This window comes from Gossypium hirsutum, chromosome D13 (assembly GCF_007990345.1).
Source record: "Gossypium hirsutum isolate 1008001.06 chromosome D13, Gossypium_hirsutum_v2.1, whole genome shotgun sequence".
Taxonomy (NCBI): domain Eukaryota; kingdom Viridiplantae; phylum Streptophyta; class Magnoliopsida; order Malvales; family Malvaceae; genus Gossypium; species Gossypium hirsutum.
Window position 1 is genome coordinate 3,572,712 of NC_053449.1, and position 26,259 is coordinate 3,598,970.

The following is a 26,259-nucleotide window of genomic DNA, read 5'->3' on the forward strand; positions in this document are numbered from 1 at the left end:
AATCCTCAACGTCACAAAGAAAAGAAAAATTACAAAAATAGGAACAAATTACACAACATATAAATGTTGAGGGTTAATTTTTTAGAATCAAGACTAAATTGACATAATTTATAAATGTTGAGGGTAAAAGTTGTTATTATGCCAATTTTAAAAAGCTCAACTAGTGACCAAAAAAGACAAAATTGAGTAATTGGGTGACCATTTTGTAACTTTTCATAGTTGGGTGACTAAAAAAAGTTTTACTAATAGTTTAGTGACTATTAATATAGTTTACCTATACAATGTAGGTACTTTAAGGACTGAACTAAAACATTATGAAGACTAGTATAAAATCTGAAAGATGCCTTAGGGATGCTCGGTGAAATTAACCTGAAAATAAAGATTTAAATATGTTAAAGGTCCCTGTACTCTTTTGAAATTTAAAATTTAGTCCATATACTTTAATTTTGAGGCATTGAGTCCCTATATTTTTTATATAAAAATCTTGGTCTCTTCATCTAATTTTGCGGTTAAAGTTAACAGTGTCAAAGGTAATAATTTTTAGCCCTCAAAATTTACAATTGTTTTTCAATTTGGCCTTTACCTTTTGACATTTTAAAATTTTAAATTAATTTAAAATTTTTTATGTACTTCTAAAAGTAAAGACCAAATTGACAAAAAATATGAATGTTGAGGACTAAAAAAATTAGTTTACTTTGACATTGTTAACTTTAAGGGTAAAATTAAACTGCATGAAAAGATTTTTAAATAAAAAAAATACAGGATTAGATGTCTCAAAATTAAAATATAGGATTAAATTTTAAATTTCAAAAGACTACGGGACCTTTGGCATATTTAAACCGAAAATAAATAAAGAAACTCTGAGGAGAAAAACGCTGGAAAGTTCACTCAATTTTCCTACCGAAATTTCTGTGTCAGACAAACAAGTCCACGAGCTACTCAGTCACACACTCTCTCTTTCTAGATACAGTGAATTTTCTTTTTTCGCTTCTCTTCATCTATTGATCCCTCGATTCCTTAGTGTTTCTTACGATGCCGTCTCGCCGTAGAACCCTCTTGAAGGTCATCATCCTCGGCGATAGCGGGTTAGTTAGCTACTTTTTCTTGAACCTGCTCGTATATTCATACGTACGGATACGCGTTTTGTTTCTTTAGGAAATTTCGTTTCTAGGGTTTTCCTTACGGATCTTTCGGTTTGAATTACTGGTCTCGCGCTTGTCGTTAAGCGCTATCTATTTTTCATGCAATTCAACGTTTATGATTGTGATTGATCTGTGATTTGCAGGGTAGGCAAGACGTCTTTGATGAATCAGTATCCTGCTGTAGTTTTTTTGTTTTTGATAATTCTTAAAAAATGTTGAAGTCGTAATTAGTTATTAGTTGATTGTAATTATTATCAGTACGATTTTTTTTTTTTGCTTGCCTTTACAATTTGCTTTTAGATATGTGAATAAGAAGTTTAGCAATCAGTATAAGGCAACGATCGGGGCCGATTTCTTGACAAAGGAACTGCAGTTTGAGGATAAGCTTTTCACCTTACAGGTTAGATTTCATACTGAACACTATATTTGATTTAGTGTAAATTTAGTATCTTTTTTTTTCTTGTACTCGAATACAAGCATTTTTAAACATTGTGATGGTCTTATTAGGCTGTTGCATTTGCTTTTTGGGATCTTAATTTCACATGCTGGTTAGTGATTATGACGAAGAAGAGGCTTGATTTTATCTCTAGCTCATTGTATTGAGCTTAGATTTAATAGAATAGAACTTAACCGAGATTCTTAACTACATCTATGATCTGTAACAATGCATCTTACTTTGCTATGTGATCTCACTAATTTGAAGTTGCCAGTGGCTCCTCTTTCTTTATTCATCGAAAAGCTCAGAGATGGCTTCTTTTTTCTCTGGTTATAGTGTTGACAAGAAGTGAACTTGTGATGATCGACTTTGGAATTATATTTTTTTGTGCATTAATTTTATCTTAATCAAGCAGGGTTCTCTAAATTAGCACATTAGTGTTAGTCTGTTAGACGTTATGGAGCACCATTGAGTTTTAGTCTAGCAAATTATAGCAGTACATTAAAAAAAGGTTCAGGTTTTGTTTTAGCTTTTTTGTGTTTTTTGCATATCCGCTTTGCTCAAATCTTTTCCTATTTTTTTTTTGGTGACATTTCATTTTGCTGAAATTTATTCAACATTATTTTGTTTCCCAGATCTGGGATACTGCCGGCCAGGAACGATTCCAAAGCCTAGGTGTTGCTTTCTACCGTGGCGCTGATTGCTGTGTTCTTGTATACGATGTCAACTCAATGAAATCATTTGAAAACCTTAACAATTGGAGAGAAGAGTTTCTTATTCAGGTATATATATACTGAATTTCTGAATTCTGTTTAAAACCATCAATCAAACCAGCTCTCAAGGATTTATTAAGTAGAGAAATGATGATATGAGAAACCTCTTGCAGGCAAGCCCTTCGGATCCAGAGAATTTCCCATTTGTTGTTTTGGGGAACAAAATCGATGTGGATGGTGGAAACAGTAGAGTAGTATGTATATGTATTTTTCATTATTCTTTCTTGCTTTGCTGTGGCATTACACGCGGACTCACTTTCTCCGTATAAAGATACAATTATCTGCTTCTTGTGGATATTTTAGGTGTCTGAGAAAAAGGTTCGAGCATGGTGTGCCTTGAAAGGAAATATCCCATACTTTGAGACATCTGCCAAGGAGGGACTTAATGTGGAAGAAGCTTTTCAATGCATAGCAAAAAATGCCCTAAAGAATGGAGAAGAGGAAGAAATGTAAGTTAACAAATCACAATCAGTTATATTCCTGCAAGTATTCATTCTCAGTTAATTTTGACTCATACGAAAAGCCTTAAACTGTACTTTAACACTAATTAGTTGCTACATATAGAAATGCAATACGATGGTCGAATGAACCAGCTTCAGTAACAGCAACTGAAAGTACAAATGCATCTTAAATTTGCACTGAATTTTAGTTTATTTCATGCATTAGTCAATCATCTTTTTGTGTAGCCATTTTATCATTTCAACTTACGAGGCAAGTTTTCCTTTTGGCACCTGAGAATTAACAACATTTGCATGCAATATCGATTTTTGAGGGTCCATATGAGTAATTCTTAACTTATTTTGTTTTCTTATGTTGTTGTGGTGGATACTTCGATCCGGAAGATACTTGCCTGACACCATCGACGTTGTAAGCAGCAGCAACCAACCAAGGTCAACTGGGTGTGAATGTTGAAATACATATTATGCTATATATTTTTTCCCTCATGGTTGCTCAATAAATTATGTTTCGAGTTTCACGAATGATTTCAACCATTTTTATGGAATCATAGTGGGGCTATACACTGTACATTAGTATTTGTGTGAGAAACAAAGTGGTCTGCTAATGCTGAGGTTGGATTTAGTTCCGTGGGGTGCCTTTGAAATGTTTTTAAGTTCCTCATTTGTTTAACATTCTTATGTTTGCTGATTCATTTTCCTTGAAATATGTCTTTTATGTTGGGCGTTTTAGGGTTTAGGAAAAAAATTAGCCGCTAAATACATATTTCAATGCCTTTTAATTTGTATACCATAAGAGGATTAGTTTCGCAATTCATAACCCAAAGTAAATAGAGGCGCACTTTTTTGGGGTAGTTTGATTCATAATCGAATAAGAAAATGATTTAATTTTATTAATATGTAAGGTTTTTTTAGAAAAATTAAAGATTTTCATATTAGATTATCTCACGATCGTAAAAGAGTTCATGTATATTTATTAATAATTTATGTACAAATTAAATGAAATTTTGGATGAAATTATAAAATTGAAAGTTTAAAAATTAATGTTGTCAGATTTGTATGGAGTGGTGGTTAGAGTTTTTGTTAGATATTCATTTGATACGTGTTCAAATTATGTTAACTCTATTCCTACCTTAATATTGTATAAAAAATTTATAGTGTGCTAAAATCAAACCTCTGTGTATATTTTTATTATTTTTATATTAAAATAAAAAAAATATTTTAACTCGATTAGAGGATTGTTTCTATTGTGTAGATTGGATTTGATAGTTCTTGAGCTGGGTAAATTTAAATTTTAATCTTTTCGAGTCATTTTGAGTTGAGTATTAAGATCATTTTGGATTCATGCTAATTTCAAGTTTGTGGCAATTTTGGGTGGTCATTTCAAGTTCAAATAATTTTGGATTCATACCATTCGAGTTAGAGATTCAAATATTTTGACTCCGATCATTTTAAATTTACATTAGTACAAGTCTTTTTGAGTTTGAACTAAGATTAATGATTCTTATGATGAAACCGAGTTGAGTGAGTTGGGATTCAAGTTGATCAAATAGTGTTATCGCATCTAAATTTATACTACGACATTTTTCAGAGGGTAAACTATAAAAATAGTCACCTAATTATTAGCTTGTTTCTAATTTGGTCACCTAGGTTTAATTGTTTTTAGTCACTAACATTATTGAAATTAAATATTTTGGTCACTCCTCTATTAAATCACTAACATTAACCTTTTTTATTGGCATCGTAAAAAATTTAGTCCTCCAATGTTTACATATTCTATAATTTTAGTCCTGATTCTAAAAAAATTCAACAATTTTAGCCCTCAACTTTACATATTCTATTAATTTAGTTTATTTTCTAAATATTTAAAAATAAAAATTTAAAAAAAACTTTAAGATAAAAAAATAAAAGTTCATTTTTCGATAAAAGTATGTAATATTTTATCAAAACACATATAAAATTATAAATAAATGAATACTTATTTTTCTCTTTTTTTTCTAACATAAAATTTATTATTAAAATAATACTTTTATAAATAATTTTTTTAAAAGAAAACAAAACAACACTTCAGCCAGATCAAAACTTTTCCTACTTTTTAGTTTAATTTATAAGTAATAAATTTTATTATACATCTAGCATTGCTTCTTAATCCTTGTCAATTTTATCGAGTGCTAGGTATCACCTTCGCCTACAACTACTAGCACCAATAACCCTTATTCTGAACTCCTTGATTTTCATATCTTCCATCATTACGCTATCGAATTAGAATTTGATTATGGAGCTATCTATATAGCGTTCCACTTATCGGATCTTTATGAACTTTAAACGCAACAAGCCCATTTTAGGCTACAATCTAAAGAGATTAATTCTTACCCCTTTTAATTTCATGCTATAGTTTTTGACTCAACTTAAATATGACGATTGTTAATGTTGAAAGAAGGGAAAACTTGAATTATCATAAGTTTTCTTCATAGGATTTTCCCTTAAAATTTTATGTTAGAAAACGAAAAAAATATATATTTATTTATAAATATTTTTATAATTTTTATGTGTTTTTTTAATGAAATCTTATGTATTTTACTAACTTTTAAATAATTTTTAATTTTTTTTATTTTTTAAGTTTTAAAAATTAACACTAAATTAATAAAATTTGTAAATATTTAATAGCTAAATTTATACCCTAATAGTTGGAAACTATTTTTATAGATGACCCTTTTCACGTGGGAGGCAATACTAGGCTGTTTTTCAGTCTATTGGGGGCCAAAACAACAAGCATCCTTCCCCTTGAGTGCTGTCAAAGGCGGTGGTTCCATCTCCGTCCCATCTCCATGGAAACTCCCTACGCAAAACCCATCTCCCCCACCCAAACTCGCATAGGCTGGATCGGTATAGGCATAATGGGTGCTGCCATGGCTTCTCACCTCCTCTCTGCCGGCTATTCCCTCACCATCTACGCCCGTTCCCCTTCAAAAGCCTCCTCTCTCCTTTCCCAAGGAGCCCATCTCGCCCACTCCCCACACCAACTCGCCCGTCAATCCGACGTCGTCTTCACTATGGTCGGTAACCCACAAGACGTCAATCAAATCGTCTTACAACCCAACGGTATCCTTTCGACACTAAATCCAGGCGCCGTCATCGTAGATCACACCAGCAGCAGTCCATCCCTTGCACGCCAGATCTACGCTTCGGCCCGCGAAAAGGGTTGCTGGTCGGTCGACGCTCCGGTATCCGGCGGTGATATCGGAGCTAGAGAAGGAAAACTGGCTATTTTCGCCGGAGGGGAAAGACCCGTGGTGGAGTGGCTGACACCCTTGTTGGATTTGATGGGGAGAGTTACTTACATGGGGGAAGCAGGGTGTGGGCAGACTTGTAAGATTGGGAACCAGATAATGGTGGGTGCTAATTTGATGGGGTGAAGGGTTCTTCTTCGCTGAGAAAGCAGGGCTGGAGCTGAGCAAGTTTATGGAGGCCATTAGGGGAGGAGGTGCAGGGTCAACGGCAATGGAGTTATTCGGGAGGAGAACGATTGAGAGAGACTTTAAGCCAGGTGGGTTCGTGGAGTACATGGTGAAGGATTTGGGGATGGGGTTGAATGTAGTGAAGGAAGAGGAGGATGAGAGAGTGGTGGTATTGCCAGGTGCTGCGCTGTGTAAGCAGCTGTTTTCGTCAATGGTGGCTAACGGGGATGGGAAGCTTGGTATTCAGGGACTTATAACTGTGGTGGAGAGGATCAATGGCAAGTGAGTTGGAATGCCAAATTTTGGTGTTCAAAGTTCATACAGGAAGAATTTGGTTGTATTGCACTTTGTGTTTGGTTACTTAGAATTATGATCAACTTTCAAGCTTAGCTTAATCATTATCTCAGCAAAGCTGCCAAATTTGGTGATTTGATGTTTTTGTGAGAAGAGTGTAATTTTACATAATTCTGAGATTTCTTTGGGAAAACTCTCTTACAACCCCATTTCAGATCAAAATCCGACTGCCCACATCTAATCCTAATAACTTGGTTTAATCCTTCTTTCTTTTTCTAAACCGTTTATTCTATCGCCTCCTTAGTTTTTGGGTTTCCAAAAATTCAACCAATAGAATAAATCGATTTTTATTTTATTTTTTCTAAGGGTAAATTGTTAAAATAGTTACTTTTATTTACCTTATGTTACATTTTAGTCATTTATGTTTGAAATATTACGTTTTAGTCACTTACATTAACTTGTTGTAATATTTTAATTATTGAGCCGTTAATTACCGTTAACGGTAAGCTAATATGATAAGTTAAATTATTATTTCAATTAAAATTTTAAGTTAAATTATATAATTGGTCTTCATATTTTTTTCGTTTTGAACAATTTAATTTTTTTAACTTTATTTTTCTCTTTATTTTTTATTTTCTTTTGCTTCTCTCTCTCTCTTCTTCCCTTCCCCATATATTTAACGTTTTTCTATATTTTCCATTTATTAAAACTAAAAGGAAGAAAAAAAGGAAATAAAAAGAAAAAAATAATTTGTTAAAAAAATAAAAGTATAGGGACTAGTTTCAACAAATGAAAAACATAGAAAATTTACGTTAAAAAATATAAAGAAGGGAAGAAAATAGAAGGTGAAGCAGAAGGCAATTAACGACAATTAATGTGCCACGTCAGTTTACTGTTACATTAACGGTAATTAACGGTTTTGTGACTAAAATGTTACAACACTTTAACATAAGTGACTAAAACGTAACATTTAAAATATAAGTAACTAAAATATAACATGAGGTAAATAAAAATCACCATTTTAGTAGCTTACCCCTTTTTTTTTAATTAATAAACCTTAAACCATATCCATACTCGAGCACAAATAAATACTGAAATCTATATACAACTCAACTTAAAATCAAAATGTAAATTAAATAGTCAATTGAATCTTAATCTGTTTAAGTATATGAATTTGAACATATTAATACGTATTTATTCTTTTATTTAAGGGTTAAAAAAGGAAAAAAAAATCAAATTGATTGAATGGATAGACTCCCTTCTCCTAAAGGACGTATATAATAGGATGTAAGACACGTGTACTTATATGCTATGGACCTTCCCTTTCCTTTTAGCTTTAGAATGAATGCGCATCATCACATCCGCATCCTTTCAATCTCTTCACGGTTGGTCTAGTTGAGATGTTTAGTATGAAATCACTTTGATATCATTTATCACATTTGTCACCAGATTATTACATTCTTTTTTTTTTTTTAAATGGGTTGTTTCTAAATAGCTCTTAAATTAAATATGTTCTTCCCCTACAATGTAAGCTAGTTGATGTGTCTCCGAATACTGTTATTGAAAGAACGAAAGTAAAACAGAAAAAGGAAATTTGGGGTGAGAGAGGCTCGAACTCTCGACCTCAGGATCACTCAGAAGCTATGAGACCTACGCGCTAGCCAACTGCGCCACCACCCCTTCTTTGATTCTAGCGTGCTCTTTTAAAAATATAACATATGAACTGAAATTTGTTACCATCAAACACTTCTTGAAAATACGCTACAGGTACAAGAAAGCTAACACGTCACGAACCATCAGCGGTTAAGAAATAAGAAGCAACTTTCTTTGCTATAAAAGTATTTACAGACATTTGGCAGTTACTCTTGAGAAACCAAATTTGTTCAAATTTCCAAACAAAGTAATAAACCCATTTCTATTGTTACATGGAATTTAGTTAGAAAGAGAATAGGAGAATAGCAAGTCAATGTGAATCCTCAGATTGAACACTGGTGTAAACATACTCCCTACTTTCCACCCTGGTACCATTTTCATTCACCTTTGTCCATGAAACCTTCCATGTCTTCAGTAGGCTTATCCTGCATGAATACAGGCATTTACACTGTTATTCAACACCACAGCTGGGATCACATTACAATTTACACGTTAGTTTGAACCACTGTCCATCACAAACAACAGATTCACAACAGGCTAAATAAGGTTCCATCCAGCTTTGATTGGAGGAACTACGAGTAGCTAATCACAGAAAGCATTACCACCAGATTAACCACTAAACACAATTAAGTTGCTAGCACTGCTGCATCCAACATATCACTATTACCATTGCCTACACCGATAAGGTTAACACCCTGGAACTGTTTAGCCAACCGATACCAATTAGCATACACAACTTATTTAAAACTATCATTGCCTTTGCTACAAAATTACAAGAACTTCCACCTCTATTCTCTTTCAATAGTTCCACAACTAAAATGCAAGTGCCATAAAGTAGAAAGGTCTAAAGAGCAACCAGCAGGAATGAATTACTCGACCATTCATTTCAGTTTTCGTACTGCAGAAGGGGGCTTATTTGTTGTTGGTATTTACACAAGAAAGAATAGAGTAGGTGAGAGTTGGAAATTTTGTATGAGATCTGTGAAACACTATGTCAGGAGGCAAGCATCTGAAACACAAATTCTAGATTTAAAAATGGATGCCAAATTGGAATTTCATCAGAGATATTTACTGTAAAGGCTTTTATTGCAGTTATTACGCAAAAAAAATTTAAAATCTTTGACACCATAGGAGGGTACAAACAAGAATAATACCTGTTTGTTTCAGTCGTCCTCTTTGCCAGCATAAGTGTCAAAAACACCGGAACCATGGCAGCACACAAGTGCTTAAGGGTGTGTCCACTCACAATATGATGGGTCCATTTGTATATTACTTTATCCTCTGCTTCTTCAACCTTAGCTAAAAGATAGAATGCTGCGAGTGAAGATTTATATTAGAGATGCATACACATATCATGTATTTGGAATCTCGAAGGCCATGGATGAGAAGCACAAACCTGCTGCCCAAAGCCAATATGTAGAATGTGTGTACATCGGAGGCAACAAGATCGCCATGAGGGGGATGACAATGCAAGGAACAAACTGAACAACGGCATAGGGTCGGAGGTCATCAAAAAACCTGCAGCATAAAATCTGTAGTAAGACATACCTGTTGAAAGAGCCATCATAAGGAAATACACATCCCAGCTTAAATGGATCAGTAGAAGCCAAAAATTACTACAATCGCAATTCACATTTAAAACCCCAAAAGCACATTTTCCTAAGATATCATTAATTCCAACCCCAACCTGTTGTCACCCCAATGATTAATATTCAACTCCCCCTGGTCTCTAACTAAACTAGTCAACATAAAAAATGAAAGAAACCCGACTCGTTTTAAGATCAGAAGCCAAATCATTTCACCGGACCAAAACAAGGAGCTCATCTAAAAGACAGAGAATTGGGTCCTCAATTCATATATCAATTTCCACAGCAAAGACCTGCAAGAAATGGACTATGATAATATATACATAAAAAAAGGCAAATAAGCAGAATGCTTGCCTCCAGTACAAAATACTGACTACGCCAGCCAGCAGCAGCGGTATGATGGAAATTGTTCCTTTCTGCTCATCAATTCTTTCAATGATAAATATTGCCATGATTGATGTGAATGCAATTGTCATCTATGCACAACACAATTAAAGAATTTAAAACAAATTACCAAAAAAAGAAGACATTGCAAAGACTACCATGCATCAAGGGTAAAACAAACTGACCGGCAATCTATCCCACACAAGCCGGGCATCATTTGGGTCAAGATGATAGTACGAGGAACCAACCCCAACAGCAGCCACACCAATGAAAAAACAAGTCCAACCCCATAGTTCACCTTGCAAACTTTATTACAGATGTAAAACTCAATTAACAATTGATAGACCATGTAACTTCTTCAGCTACAAAACAGCTATAATTTGATATAATTACAAGAACCAACTTACCTGAACTTGAAATAATTCTTATAAAAACACAGTACAAGACCTATAACACCAATAACTAAGAAGGGAAAATTCGAAATGACATTTAACGTATTGGGTATACCTGCAAAAACAACAATAATAAGCACCCATTAGAGAACTAATTCTAAGTTTTTACCTATGCGAATAGCTAAGCTGGTTTAAACAAGATCCTAATTGCAAGGTATAGGACTTGAACCAGATCCAACAAAAGGTTTTTTTTTTCCCTTCCCTTTTTTGGATTTACAGGGTCTAGGCTCTTTCACTGTAATAGCTAGCTTTTGGGTGTAGTTCTTCAAAGATTTTTATCATTTTAAAGGAAAATAAGCATTGATATATGATAAACAAAGCAAAAATCAAGGGTGAAGTAAAATTAGCCGAAGAATGATAAGCACCCATTAGAGTAGTAATTCTAAGTTTGCAACAATATGAATAGCTAAGCTGGTTTTAACTATGGGTTCTAACCAATTAATAACAAGATCGTAATTGCAAGGTACAGGACTTGAACCGCATAGAAAAAATGGGTTCTCCCCCCCCCTCCTTTTCTTTTTCTGGGTTTACAGGGACCTAAGTTCTTCCACTCTAATAGCTAGATTTTGGGTGTAGTTCTTCTGAGATTCATATAATTTTAAAGGAAAAAAAGCATTCATATACGATCAACAAAGCAGAGAGTAAAAGAGAGAAGTGAAGATAACCGAAGAATTCGCGTTGATCAGCGAAATTGTGGTACTCTTGAGACTGAGGGATAGCGGGAGTGACGATCATCAACACTACGAAACAGAGAATGGCGACTCCCCATACGTAAAGGGTGCGTTTCCTCATAGTGACTTCTTTTGGCGGTGAAGAAGAAGAGGATGGGGGTTTAGATATGTACTTTGGGAGTTGGGTTTACGGTTCCAATTGTCTGCTTCTGAGAGATATAACATTTGGAATAACGTAGAACGGAGGAACCGTAATTTACAAAGTCAATCTTCTTTTTGTTTCTTACGGATGAAGTCATTTTAAGGTCAATCTGTTAATTTTAAGGTTACAACTTATAACTTAAAATATACCGTCAATGGATAATTTAGTTTTCTACTTTAAAATAAAGTAAAAATTAAGTTTACTTACTTTTTCATTTAAAATTTTCATTAAAATTTGTTCACTTATGTTTACTATAGTGTTCTATCGATGTTGCCTGACATATTAGTTGTATCAAATTGATATATTGGATGCCGAAAGAAAAGCTTTATAGTGCTTGATAATGTGGCGGCATAAAATCTTAAATAGAGTTAATTGCTTTGTCAGCTCTCCTTATTTATTATTATTTTTATTCTCATTCAACACAAAAAAATAAGGAGGCCTCTTACTAATTAGTCTAAAAAAATTCTATCAAAAAGTATTTTTTAAAAGATAAATATTTTTGCTAGTCTGACATAGCAATTAACTGTGTTGATAGTAATTTTCTTTTGCTCACATTATATTTGGAAACCGTAAAATTAACTAATAATTATAATTTATATATAATAAGATTTTTTTTAAAACTTTTATAATTATTATTTTATACCGTGTCCGTAAATCAAATTGATATGTTTATGAAACAATTTACCCTATTTAAAGTTTGGCAGCACCTAAAAGCTTTTTTTCATCAGCCAATCCAAATGAAAAATTTATATATATCAGATTCCTAAATATTTTAGATCATCACATGTTAGTAGCAAACGTACCATTTTAATTTTTTTGTATTATTAGGTTAAAAAAGTCATTTTAATTTTGATAAAAAATAGTATATATTATTTTATGAAAAGGATCCAATTACATTAATATAAAATTAAAAGTTTTTTTTACATACTTATGCTAAAATTTAATATTTTAATAATTCAATGTTGAATTTATTTATTTGATTGTTGAAAAAAAATCTATATATTATACTTGTACGTCTATCATATCAATATTACCTTTATTGATATATTTAATAATTAAAGATTATTTTTATATACAAAATTAAACATTTTCAATTTACTCAAAATTTGAGATGTCTAGTCCTCTAAAAATATAGATGAAATATGATGGACGTATAATTGAAGTGGATGTGAGTACTAGCCATTGAATATCATTATCCAAATCCATTATTCACTTGAATTTTCAAATTTTGTTTGACTTAATTAGGTAGGCTTAAATCTTAAAATTATACATGAATTTTGAATAAATGTGTATTATTATACATTAATTTTGATTTTGTGCAATTTTATATATGAGATTCTCGTTTGATTTAATTTTCACAAATCACTTGCACAATTATTATTATAGAACCATTTTAATATTACATATTTCTTTAAATGTGTATACTTGAATTACAATAAAAGTTTCATGTATACATATGAACCATACTCGGAATTTTATGTATATGATTGCACCAAATCAAAGTTCATGTTTCAAATTGCACATTAAATTAAAATTCATATGTAGTTGAAATAACTTAACCATTTACTGAGAATCAAACTATTAAGACGAAGTTGGTGGCTAGGGTAGTGGGCACTCCTTCAACCATCAAAAATAAAACAATAAAACGCAGTTTAGTTTTCTTATTTACGCAGAGCCTAACTCGGTGAGAAATATCCATTTTCTTCAACGATTACACAAAGTGAACCTACTCAATCACATCCCATGATATTTTCCTCACCCTTATGCTTTGAAGACTCGATACTCTCATCATTGGATTCACCCTTGTGAATACATCAACTAAAATCACAGCATAATATTTACTATCAAATTGCACTCATATAAAAATATTCTCACAAGAACATGTTAAGTGATTAACTTTCAATACATTCACCTATGCAAGTCTGTCAAATATATAGGCTTAATTCCTAATCTATATCAATACCACTTAAACAACAATAAAATAAATTTAATACATTATAATAATATCAAGCAATGTAAATATGGGCTCTTGAGAGCTTAGTAACTAGAATCACGATCCAAGAGATTGTCTTGGGTAATTTCGAATAAATCCAATCACCACTATAAGATTCCCAAGTGTCAACCTAATTATCAATATAGCCCAAATAATCAGTTCAATAAATTGCCAGCATCCTACATAAAACCGTCTTCATACAGATTTGATGGTTAGGGAAGTGAGCACTCTTTTTTGACACTAAATTATCAGTTTCATATTTTCCAACAATAATTTTAAGATTTATCTCTTTATGATATTAACATATTTAGACATCCTATCGATAATTATTTTAATTTTGATTTTGATTTTAGGGTAAATAATTTAAAGTAAATCTGTAGATCCAAATATTATAGAAATCACAAATATTCGACCGTCTTTATGGTGAAAATATCTAGTAGCATAGTTGTTATCACAAAATAATCTTATTTTTGCATTTAATAACCTGCAAAACATTCACTGGAATTGACATACAAATGGATTATTTATTCTCATCCATCCTGAATTATTAGAAGGAAAATAGTGGCATAATTGTTATCACAAAATAATTTGTAATATTTTGTGAAAAATAAACAAAATACTAATAAAATAACCTTTGTTTACACATTGGACCAACGGATGTAAAGACAAACGAGAGATAATTCTGATCTAAAAATAGAGAAGAAGAAGGTCCTCCCTTTAAAATATTTGTCACCTTTTATTATATAGGGTCGAATCTCAAGTCAAATTCCGGGTCGAATTAGGGAATTAACAACCCTTATCACCAAAACTAGAATTAGGGAATTAGCATAACCATGAAATTACCTTTTCTCTTAAACTTGCAATATGATTTTCTCCATCTAACCTCTCATGCATCTGCTCAAATTCCAAATAATGAAGTAAAATATGCACTTAGAGGAGTAGAATGATGAAAAGTACATATAAACTGAAACTACAGCAAAATTGAGTTTTAAATAAAAATATTATAAAAGTGTTGCCAAAAAAATCTCACTTTGATTTACTATATATCTACTAACCCAAAATATATTTGGTAGAGATGAAAATTTATGTTCCTCGTTCCTCTTACAAAGCAATTACTATTATTTTGAAAATATTTATGTTTTTCTATATTTTATTAATTATAAGATTTAAACTTAAAAATCGTTATCTTTACTATATTAATTAATATTACATTTAATTTTTATATTAATTTTTTTATAACTTTATTACATAAATACTTTTACTTGTATTTTTTTAAAATTATAATCATCATGACGACTTCCTCAAATAAAAATCATCATGACCACATATTTTTATTCATTTGTCTAAATAAATAATTATCTAGTACTATTTTCAAAAAAAAAATAGTGGTAAAGAAATTGCATGCAACTCCTTTTACCCCTGGAAAAAATGGAAATTTTTATAAAAGAATTACGAGAAATTATTTTATGGACTTTTCTCACTTCATTATTTATGGTCCATTTTCCTAATTATTTAATGATATTTCAGTAATTTTTTTCATATCATTGTCACATAATTTTGATAATTTTTTTACCCTAAACCTTGAACCAAAAATCCTAAACCCTGACAGTGAACCTTGAACCCTAAATTTGAACTTGAATACCAAACCTTAAATCAAAACCCCAAACTTGAACCCAGAACCTTAAATTTAAACTTCAACCTTAAACTCATAACTCGAACCTCAAACTTGAATTGATGGTCGAGATCTGAGGTTTGAAGTTTGAAGTTTGAAATTCAAGATAAAAAAAATTATCAAAATTATGTGTCAATGACATTGAAAAAATTGTTGAAATATCATTAAATAATTGAAAATTAACTATGGATGATGTGGTGGGAAGGGTCCATAAAATAATTTTTGGAGGAGGATTATCGATAATTATAAAATAATCAAACTTTGGCTTTTACTAACTTTTTAAAAAAATTAACATTAAATTCAATTAATTTTATTTTTCTATAATAAATATTCATTATTTGATTCACTAACAATACAAAAAATTATATATTATTACAGCTCAAATATGTAAATATGCATGTATGTACCTGTATATGTAAATGGTAGCAATGTCCATGATCCGAAACTCGGTGCGTTGAAGCACTTATAATGCAGATACCTTCTTCTTCTTCTTCTACATTGTGCAGTAGGTTTAAGAAAGAACAATCTGGATATTCTTGGGTGCATATTTGTACTATAAATTCACCTTGTTTGATTTCATGCACCGAAACCGATGGTTGTCGGAGCTGAAAGTGATTGAGCACAGCACAAGATTTCTTGTTTTTAATAGCTGACAACATATCATTCTTCCTCAGAGTTAGCTTCTCTATTTCTTTCTCCAGCTCTGGTATGTATTCAACTGCTCTGTCAATTATAAGCGCCGTACTCTTTCTCTTCTGCAAACATTGTTTACATCAACTACCATCGTAATAATTCTTACTTTTTACCATAGTAAAATCCATGGTTGAATTAGGGTGAGTTTGGATGGGCGATGCGTTTACCTGCAGTTAGTGTAAAAATAACGGTGACAGTGAAATTAGATACTGTAGCGATACTGTAGCGTGAGACAAAAAGTAAGCTAAACGCACCGTACCGCACCCAATCACCCATCCAAACCCACCATAGTGTTACCTATCAATTGACAACAAACCTTTGATCCGGTGGAATCTGAGGGAAGCAAAGCTCCAAGTGCCAAGTAAGCTGCATGCAGTTTTATCCTTCGAATCCTCTCCTTGGCGTTATGTTCCTGCTTCTTCATTGTTGTTCCTTCTCCGTAATCCTCCATGTTTAACCCTTGCTTAAACCTATGATTTCTTCCCCTAGTCTTGGAACTGATTCGTTTGGCATTGATATGAGCATCCCTAGTTTCTTGATACGTACTAGGAAGCTGTCGGCTGCTACTTTCATGCGGAACCAAATCTATGTCGTCCAAATCTTCAAGAGGTGCCGACAAACTGACATCAATGGGGTAATCAAGTATGCTTTGCATTGATTCTCCCACGATGTTGTGATCAACTGATTCTAAAATGAACTTGCTTGTTGTACCAAGCTGATCACCAGTTCTCGCATTATCTTCAATGGTGTAATCTGATAGTAGTGCAGGAATTCCTTGATCAAGAGCCAAAACGGGATCCAGTTTATTCCCATTTACATTATCCATGACAGCTTGGGACGATGATGATGAGCATTGATGACCATCTGTTTGAATGGAAGCTGAGAAATTCTTACCATCATCTTTGTTATCTTGTGTCAGTGGCCATAAATATTCATCTGTGGCTTCAGGAATTGAGAACAAATTTTCTAGATGTAGAGAAGACATGCAGAGATGGTTTGCTAAATTCCTGGCTAATTCATTACACAAAATAAAGGGGGAAAAGACCCAGAAAGGTTAAGCTTTAAATCAAAGCATGAAAATGTAACAATTGCTAAACAAGGATGCAATAGATCTGAGGACTAAAACTCAGAAACTGGTGTTGAAGACTTGATACAAATCTTTTGCCCTTAATACTAGGGCTTGTTGAATTAAGCATAGGTATGGAAAATTAAACCCTAAATGCATGAAAACATTAATAATCTCATGAAATGGTAACCTCTATCCAATTACTCCAACAATATTACATAATATATATACATATATATAAAGAAAACAGAAACAAAGAAAGGTGCAAAAATGTTTCAAAGCCTTACACAGATTATAGAGGAAAGATGAGCATCCTCACAAAAGGAAAAGAGGAGAAGAAAAGTAAAACCTCCATTTGCAGGGAAAGAAGGTTATGTATATATTATACAAATAAGGACATGATTATATAGTGAATAAAGAAATACTATAAGAATATTACTTAACTGTAGTAAGAGGCTGACAATTTGGATTTTATAATGCATAAACCAACATGATGAATGAACTGAAATATATGGCCACAAAAAGAAAGGGTTAATGGATTTATATTATATATTAAAAAAGGTTACCTTTCATTATCAATCATATGTTGTAATGGGTGATGCTACATGTCGAAATTGTATAAAGTCAAACTACCATTAGGCTTAAATATTCCATTTTATAAGATTTAATAAATACTAATTTAACAGGTTTGGGAAGATGTAGAGAGAGATGAAACAGTGACATATCCCTCATCAACTCAGCATTCAATAGATCAATGACATGAAATTTTTCATTAGGTGCTAGTTCTTGGAGGAAGAAAATAATGGTAGGAGAGTTTTAATTTCCATTTAAAGATTGAATTTAATGTAATTTTATATTTAACCATATGCAAGAATGGTAAGGTACCAATGAGAAAACCAGAAAGAAAAATGAAGTATACTGGATGAAATGCTAATGCCCATAATAGCTAAGCTACAGAAAATGCTGAAGTAAATGATATGAATTGGAAGCAAGATGAATATTCATTAAGAAAGCAAAATTACATCAACAATAAGCAAAAGCTAGGGTTTTTTGCTTTTGAAGGAAAAGAACATAATCCTTTGGGGGGGGAATACAGGCAGCGACGCCATGAAAATAGTTGAATATACTTAGAACATCGATATCTTACAGTACTTCCCTTGGGAACATGCATGGAGATGCTTATGATGAGAATGTGAGCAGCTACATAGGGAGGACGAGCAAAAACATCACTTTATTTTGGATCCAAAAGAAAAAGGGTAGAAACACAGAGAAAGGAGAAAGGAGAAAGGAAAAGGAAAGCGTGGGTTGGGGGAGGGGGGGTTGTTTTTCAAAGAGTAGTGTAGTACTATTGACAACAATGGGAAGTCGAAGAAGCTTGTACTTGTGCTAGTAATGTACTTTCATTTGATGGTTTAATTTCCATCCAGTCCTTGTTTTCTGTGGATTTTTTACAATTTAGTCTCTCTCGTTGTATTCGAAAATTATTAAAGTTTAATTGAGAAAAATTTTAATATATTTATGTTAAATTTGGTAACGCATTTAAATGACTAGTAGAGATCAATTAGTATGGAACCTTAGATGTCATCCCAAGATCAAAATGTTTATTTGTTGCATGTCCAAGTAGAACCTATGCTGGCGACATTGCGGACGTATCTTGGAGTGCCTTAGATGTGAAAGGTTCCAGAAAACAGAACATATTTTGTTTCATTTTCCTTTAGCGCAGGCAGTATGGAGATGCTCTGAAATCTGTTATGCCTCTTCACTCCAAGGCTCTGGATCATGCATTGACTGGTGGAAGTCAATTATAGAAATGTTTATGAAGGCTGTTGATGCCTCTTCAACAATTATGGGTTAATGGATGGACAAAAGTTTCCTTTGAATGAATTTTAGTTATTATGGCCGAATAGACGTAGTGTTAATTTTTAAATCAGATAAGTAAAGTATTAAATTCTAGGAATAAAAAAACAGAAGGACTAAATTTTGAAAACCAAAAGAGTATGAGGACAAGTGGAGAATTAGACCACAATCTATTAAACATATAAATTTGTACTACAGGAAACACTCCAACATCTATAGCTAGCGGCCTACAACTCAAGTTTTTTTTATTGGGTGTTCTATTCTCAATGGAATATTATATATATTATATTGAAATGTATAGTACTGGCTTTTGCTTGGTTGGATCAATCAGGTAAAGATTAAATTTTGAAGAAATTAAAATTTAATATTGGCTGTAAAACTAATACCTTAGAAAAATATATATTAATTAAAATTAGAATAATCTTCAACTCCAAACTTTGATACATTTACACAATGCACGATGCAAAATACCAGAAGGTGTCCTTTACGTAATTAGGATTTTGAGATTTAAAAAGGTTAGGAATAGGATTGAGGGTTTAAAGTTGATTTTGGAGTTTAGGATTGATTTCGAGTTTAAGGATGGTAATGGGGTTTAGAGTTTAATGAATTTGGAGGTCAGGGTTTGATTTCAGGGTTAGGAATGATAATAGGATTTATAATTATTTTTTGAAATATTTAATTATATACACAATTGGTAGAACAATCAGCCGTATGTGGCATCCTAATCAGCTTTCCATTTGGATTTTAATGGAACAATGACCAAAGAAATATTTAGTAGTTGCAGTGCTATATTTGACCCAAAAAAATAGGATTTTATTAGCAACTATTAAATCCTAAACTCTTTTTATTATTGCATTTCTTTGATTTTTCTTAACAATCCAACTATTTGTTTGGATATTAATGAAATGCGATGATAAAAAAATTTAAAGTCTAATGATTTGGAGATTTAGAATTTAATTTCAAGATTAAGAATGGTAACGAGGGTTTAGGATTCAATGATTTTTGAAGTTTAGGATTGATTTTGAGTTTAGGGATGATAATGGAAGTTTAGAGTTGAACGATTTTGGAGGTTAGGGTTTGATTTCGAGGTTAGGAATGGTAACAGAGTTTATAATTATTTTTTTATAATATTTAATTATATATACAATTGGTAGAACAATCAGCAATACTTGGCATTCTAGTCAGCTTTTCGTTTGGGTTTTAACGAAACAGTGACCAAAACATAAATATTTAGTAATTGCAGTGCTATATTTGGTAAAAAATTTAAAGTGATCAAAACAGGTATAAAGTAATTTTAGAGTGGTTATCTAGGCAATTTACTTTCTTTTTCTTTTTTCTTTTTATAATTGGGAGTAGAGGTGTGATTATGAAGGATCGAATTCAAGCTCTAATGGCATAATACGAATGCTCTTATCACTAGATTAGAAGGTTGTTGGCACATTCGTAATTTTTTCAGTATCATCTTCTTATTACAAGTGATGATTCTTGTCTTCATGCTAAATTGTTTGGATAAATTGTGAGATTAATTTCGTAAAAATAAAAATAGTGATGATAATAAAATTAATATTGTAAATAGTAAAAATTGATGTTATATTGATAAGATTAAAATGGATGATCAAAGTGGAAAATAACATAGTTAATATTTTGTGAAATGGGAGGTACACTGATCTACACCCTCTTACGAGTAAAAAAGAAAGGTATGCTAATATAGGTTTGTTCTTATGGGATCGGAAAATAGAATAAAGAATAATAGTCTTTTTAAAATTATTTAAAACTAAATAATCTGACAGGGAAAGAGACACATTGAAATTTTCCAAGTTTTCGAGATATATTTTCTTTGTATATTTTCCAATCTGTTTTCTAGTGACATCCAAAGACAAGGCTACTATTTGTTGATCACTGCAGCTGTGCTCATCTTGTTGTTGTATCCTAGAAGACAGTCAACCACCATTTCTCCAACACCAAAGGAGCGGCCGAATCTATTTTAAGGAGACTGTTTATATAGGTCTCAACTACCAGTATAATATTTCAAATTTTTTTATTTTTTTTCCAGTTTTATATATATTGTTCTTGTTCGATCTTATGATTAATATAAAACTTTATATTACTGTTATTTTACTAATGTTTGTGCAACAAACTCTTGAGTTGCTTTTGACGTATGTTGAGTGAACTAATGTTCTTTATTGGGCTTGCATGAACTTGACATATAAGAGGTTATGGGCTTTAGTCGATAGAGACGAATTGTTACGTTTGACTGATTTGGTAATTGAATAAGAGTATATCCTGAGCGAGGCTCCGTAAACATAGAACTGTTGTGTCTAAACTACGTAAATAAATATTGGTATTGTCATTTCTTTTTTCATTTCCTTATTTCCTCACACATTCTATTTTCGTTCTATTTATCGTATCTGTAGACTAAATTTTTTTCAATATTTATGAAGTTTTGCTTTTAGATTTTGTCAAATAATACTTAAAAACGATAAAATATAACTCATTTTATTAAAATGAAGTCAAAAGTCCAAAACTCAAAATTAACATGAAAAATCAAGAGCCAAACTGAAGATTCATGGACAATTCAAAAAATACAATAAAAACTTAACTGGATCGAATTGAACTGATCATCCCTATATTTAAGCATAGGAACTTTAGCAATGTTAGTGAAGTTAAAGTCCTAAAACTTTGAGTACTCAAGTTCGAGTATCATATAATATAAACCATGTGAGAGATTTTTTTTAAAATTTATTTCAATTTAAATCTCATAATCTTATATAGACATGTTCTGATTTAAATTGAAAAATATTCTAATTATTTATCTGATATTTATAATTTTGATTACCCCAAATCCATTTAAATGTATTTTATTATTTTTAATTTTTTAAAGTATATGCTTTTATTTAGCATTTAATAAATTTATATTTTATTTTATTTTATTAATTTTTTAAACATGAACTTATTAACTAAACATATTTTTTAATTAAAAATTAACATATTTTAATACCTTACCTAAATAACAAACTTCCACCATGTAAAATGGTGTAAATTATTTTTCTGGAGAAAATGTTCACATCGAAAAGAAAATAAAATGGAAAAATGTTTAAAAAAATAATATGGGATGACAATGCATTAATGCAACAATAAACCTGAAAATTTGGAAGTTAATTAGAAATTAATAAAATTATAAAATTACCACTCAATAAATGCAATTATATACACCACATAATACAGATAAGTGTCGGTGTTAAGTCTTAACACTAATTTTCATTAATTTTTTTATTAATTTATTATTATTTCAAATTAATGACTGTCGGCCCTATGCCAACGGCAGCCACACACATTGTTCCAGCCTTTATCACGCTTCACCGACCTAAGAGTATTTTGCCATATTATGTACTTGAATTTGATAATTTTTTTAAAAATTTATTTATTGAGTTTGGATTTTATTAAAATATAATGATATGATGTTTAAATTTTTTAAAAAATTATATAAAAATTGTCAAGTGACGTCGTGGAATAGTCTTTTAGTGCCAAGTCATCATAGTTTAGCAAAATTCAAGTCTAAGGACCAAATTGAGAAAAGTTACTAAGTACTAGGACTAATGCAGACCAAAAAAAGTAAAGAGATCAATATGAGAAATGTTGACAAGTTTAAGGACTAAATATTACTTTATCTCTTACATAATATTGCTCGGATTATAACGGTTAAAACATGTTTCAAGTCAGTGTACTCTTCATATATTTAGAATTTAGTTTCTTTACTTTTATTTCAATTGCAGTCCGTATACTATTTAGATGTCAAAATTTAAGTTCAATTGTTAACTCTGCTAATATTTTGTTAAATTTGTTGATATGACGTTTTGAAAAAAAAAATCATATAACAAAAAAATTGTGTAGGGTTAATTTGGACAACACAGAGTAATTGAATAAAAGTGTAATTATTAGAGTAATAATTACAAATTACAAAGAATTGTAATTCTCTAGATGTGTTTGGTTGACAGAGTGTAATTACATTACACTGTAATTCCTTATGCCATGTTTGGTAATACAAATTGTATTACACAATTACATAATTTATATTTAAAAAAATTTAATTACTATAAAAAATTATTAGTATGATAAATAATTTCTAAACAAGTAATAAAAATTAAAATCAAATCATTATATGTATTAAATTAGTCTAAAATAGTAGATGATAATATGATTCCTGATAAAAATAGCAAGAAAAATAAACATCATATGTAATTTTATATAATTGTTCCAGTGCATATTTGTTGGGTTATTCCATATTTAATATTTAACATATGCTTCTTATCACCATCTATTAGTTCTTGATTGATTTCGTCGTCATCTGAATTTGAATATGGATCATTAAGATTATGAAAACCTCCTTTTTCTATGCACTCTTCGAAGTATATGGGTCATCTCAATTCCACCTATAATTGAAGTTATAAAATATAAAACATACGAGTATGACCCACCTTTTTTATACTATACTAACGTGATGGTAATATGAGAAATATTTTTTTAGAACAACAAATGTCTTTTTAACCATATTTTGAAGCCTTGAATGAATAAAATTAAAGATTTCACAAGTTGTCTATGGTGCTTGTGCCTACCACCATTCTCTCAAATATATCATACCCTCACGATACGGTGTAAAAAAACCTATTCTATTTGTAGGTTCACAATTCAAACAGTCTTTAGCTTTAATTATAAAAACTTATATAAATTTAATTTGGAGAAAAACATCTGCTATAGGTTATATCTCTTTTCATAATACGTAAATTAAGTCAAAATAATATAAAATTTATAATGTTTAACATTCATAAAAAATGGTTTTATAAATTGTCCAAAACTTTCATAACACTTCTTATATATAATATTTTTTTTTTGTAATTAAATTTAAAAGCTATTTTCATAAATAAATTATGATAAAAAAACTATAACATTATATAGTATATGGACACATAAATAAGTTATGTCCATACTTGGTCATAGATTTTTATAAATAAATATATTATAAAACTTTTATAACATGTAAATTATTTTTTATAATAAAATTTTTAAGATTTAAATAATATATTTTTTGTTATAACTTTAAAATATGTATAAATTATTTTCATAATATAATTTTTTTTGTCATAACTATCCCAAACACTCATACATGTCATGCTTATAATATAATTTTATAATAAAAATAAAATTTTAAAATTAGATTTGAATGTAATTACCTATATAATTACTCCAATTCTCACCCTCTTCCTTAAGTTTGGTGGAATCCATAAACTATAACGGTTACTTCAACATCTACGCTCAAATTCAATTACTAAGCGCATTTCCAAACACTACCGTAATGGACTTAAATATAATAATAATTAAACTTATATTTTTAAATTCAAAAAATTAAAAAATTTAAATTTTTGAAATAAAAAGTAAAGATACCAAACCCAGATAGCTCTGTGGAAAATTAGGAAAACTTTGCTTAAAAAAGGAGAGCCAAATTATTAAAGTTTATCAATATATCAAAGTATATGAGTCGCGTACACATGGTCGGATTGTATTGCAAAAAGATAACTTGTATTAGTAGGTAATCTAAAAGTTTAATATTCTGATGAATTGAACTTGAGCAAATCAAGTTAAAGGGCTATTAGGTCGTTTATCAAGTCCAAATGGGAGGATACCTTGTCTTGGGTATCAGAGTGATTTACTCTCAAAAGATAGACACTTAGATGTGATAGCCTAGATTGACAATACATAGAAAATAACCCAAGTCGAATTAATCCTAGACCCGTTTATGGATTAATTCACTTGTGACATTCATAGTGTGACTTACCTCAATCTTAAGTAAGTGAATGACTATGTGTGCGCGACTCATATACTTTGATATATTGAAAAACTGAGTTCAAATAATTAAATAGCCGAAAGTTGGTATGTTGGGTATATGACTTTTGCATGACATAACTTTATTTACAATAATGAAATTCATAACTCAATAAAGGATAATAATATCCTCTCATTAGCATTACATAAAGATGGAAAAGTAACGTGGCCAATGATCATTTGTTTAGGACAAATGAATTGATTACTATTTATTAGTAATTGACTTTTTCATGAAGATGTAATGGTTACCATGAGATAAAATAAAATCATATTGGAAGAACGAATTAATCCCAAAGAGTTTAAGGACATTCTATAAGGGTAATATACTTATAATAAGGTCATTAGACGACACTTGATAAGTAACTTTCGTAATGGTATATAATAAAGGAGAGTTCAATCATGATAATATAGTGAAATGACTCCATGATTAAATAATATTATAATTAATAGATGAAAAGTCTGAACTTAATTACAAATTATTTGAGCCTTAGTTATATATCTCCAATCGATCCTTCTGCTAGCTTGAGATAACTCGAAATGAATTGCATGTAAAACCAATAATATGGAATTAATGAAAATAATGAGAAAAAGAAATGGATCGCATGTATTACTGTAACAGTCTGTTTTTCAGTGGTGTCGAAAATAATGATTTTGGAACCACAATTTCGATGAGTAAGTTAGTAAATATTATTTATTTAATATTTACGAGGTTATTTGAGTGTCATATTAAATTTTGGTCCAGTAATTTTAATGTTTGGTTAGTGAATTAAGGAAAAAAAGATTAAATCGTAAAAGATGTAAAACCTAATCACTATTGAACTTTATTAATTAAATGACTCAAATAACATAAATGGAAGGATTTATGAGCAATAGAATCATTATTATTGTAAATAGATGGTTAAGGCTATAATTAGTTGAATTTGATGTTATATTAAAAGGGTAAAATTATAAATAGGAAAATAATGAATAAAGAAAAAAAAAGTTTATCATCTTCCTTAGCTTTGTTTCTACCGGAAATTTGAAAGGAAAGATACCTTAGTTAAGCTCAACATTCATCCATGCTTGAATTGATGCATGTAAGTTATTTTCTTAATTGTTTCTTGTAAATTTTATGTTTTTTAGATCGTTGTAGCTTAATCTAGCTAGCCTAGGGACTATTTTTGTGAAACTGTTAAAGTATTAAAAACTTACTATGGTTGTTCTTGAAGTTTTATTGATGTTTATTCTTGAGTTTAAAGCTTGATATTGAAATAGGATTATTTTGTCAAGTAATTTCGTAGTATTTTTAAGTTTAGGGATTTAATTGAAAATAAAGTAAATATAACATGTTTTCTTGTGAAATTTCAGCATGTGAGGACTGATTTGGGGTGGTTATGAATTCGGTTCAATGGGTATAAAGGTTAATTGTGAGAATAATCTCGTTTTGGTCTTAAGGACCAAATCTAATAAAGTGTAAAAGTTTGGGGCTATCTTGAACAAATTGTAAATAGGAAGACAGATGCATTAAATTGAATATTACATGAATTTGAAGCTAATAAATTGAAATAAACTAATTTATAGATCAAGAACTAGTAGATAATTGTGGAAAAGAGAAA

The 26,259-nt window shown here is 30.7% G+C and overlaps 3 protein-coding genes, 1 non-coding gene and 1 pseudogene across 5 annotated transcripts; 2 read left to right on the forward strand and 3 right to left on the reverse strand.

Annotated features, from left to right (window-relative positions):
• Positions 1-830: 830 nt before the first annotated feature.
• Positions 831-3,435, forward strand: LOC107918527 (ras-related protein Rab7). Its single transcript, XM_016848100.2, has 7 exons — positions 831-1,085; positions 1,286-1,312; positions 1,443-1,542; positions 2,214-2,360; positions 2,465-2,545; positions 2,655-2,800; positions 3,194-3,435. Exons 1-7 carry the CDS (start codon positions 1,033-1,035, stop codon positions 3,261-3,263), a joined length of 624 nt encoding a protein of 207 aa, XP_016703589.1. The 5' UTR covers positions 831-1,032; the 3' UTR covers positions 3,264-3,435.
• Positions 3,436-5,512: 2,077 nt separating this feature from the next.
• Positions 5,513-6,913, forward strand: LOC107918291 (probable 3-hydroxyisobutyrate dehydrogenase-like 2, mitochondrial; annotated as a pseudogene).
• A 1,240-nt stretch (positions 6,914-8,153) lies between these two features.
• On the reverse strand, positions 8,154-8,238 carry TRNAM-CAU (transfer RNA methionine (anticodon CAU)). Its single transcript is given in 2 exon segments — positions 8,154-8,189; positions 8,201-8,238. It is a non-coding gene; the product is annotated as a tRNA-Met (tRNA).
• Positions 8,239-8,361: 123 nt separating this feature from the next.
• On the reverse strand, positions 8,362-11,588 carry LOC107918406 (uncharacterized). The gene is made up of 7 exons (XM_016847967.2): positions 11,299-11,588; positions 10,589-10,688; positions 10,367-10,487; positions 10,152-10,273; positions 9,608-9,729; positions 9,366-9,525; positions 8,362-8,636 (listed from the first exon to the last, which is right to left on the reverse strand). The coding sequence occupies exons 1-7, from the start codon at positions 11,423-11,425 to the stop codon at positions 8,522-8,524; spliced, it is 867 nt and encodes a 288-aa protein (XP_016703456.1). The 5' UTR covers positions 11,426-11,588; the 3' UTR covers positions 8,362-8,521.
• A 2,478-nt stretch (positions 11,589-14,066) lies between these two features.
• Positions 14,067-18,250, reverse strand: LOC107919056 (uncharacterized). Of its 2 annotated transcripts, XM_016848586.2 has the most exons (4): positions 17,218-18,250; positions 16,181-16,875; positions 15,579-15,926; positions 14,067-14,393 (listed from the first exon to the last, which is right to left on the reverse strand). In XM_016848586.2, the coding sequence occupies exons 2-4, from the start codon at positions 16,847-16,849 to the stop codon at positions 14,322-14,324; spliced, it is 1,089 nt and encodes a 362-aa protein (XP_016704075.1). In that variant the 5' UTR covers positions 16,850-16,875; positions 17,218-18,250; the 3' UTR covers positions 14,067-14,321. The 2 variants fall into 2 exon arrangements, with proteins under 2 accessions (XP_016704075.1, XP_016704073.1); XM_016848584.2 differs by lacking the exon at positions 17,218-18,250 and having other exon boundaries at positions 16,181-17,209.
• Positions 18,251-26,259: the final 8,009 nt, after the last annotated feature.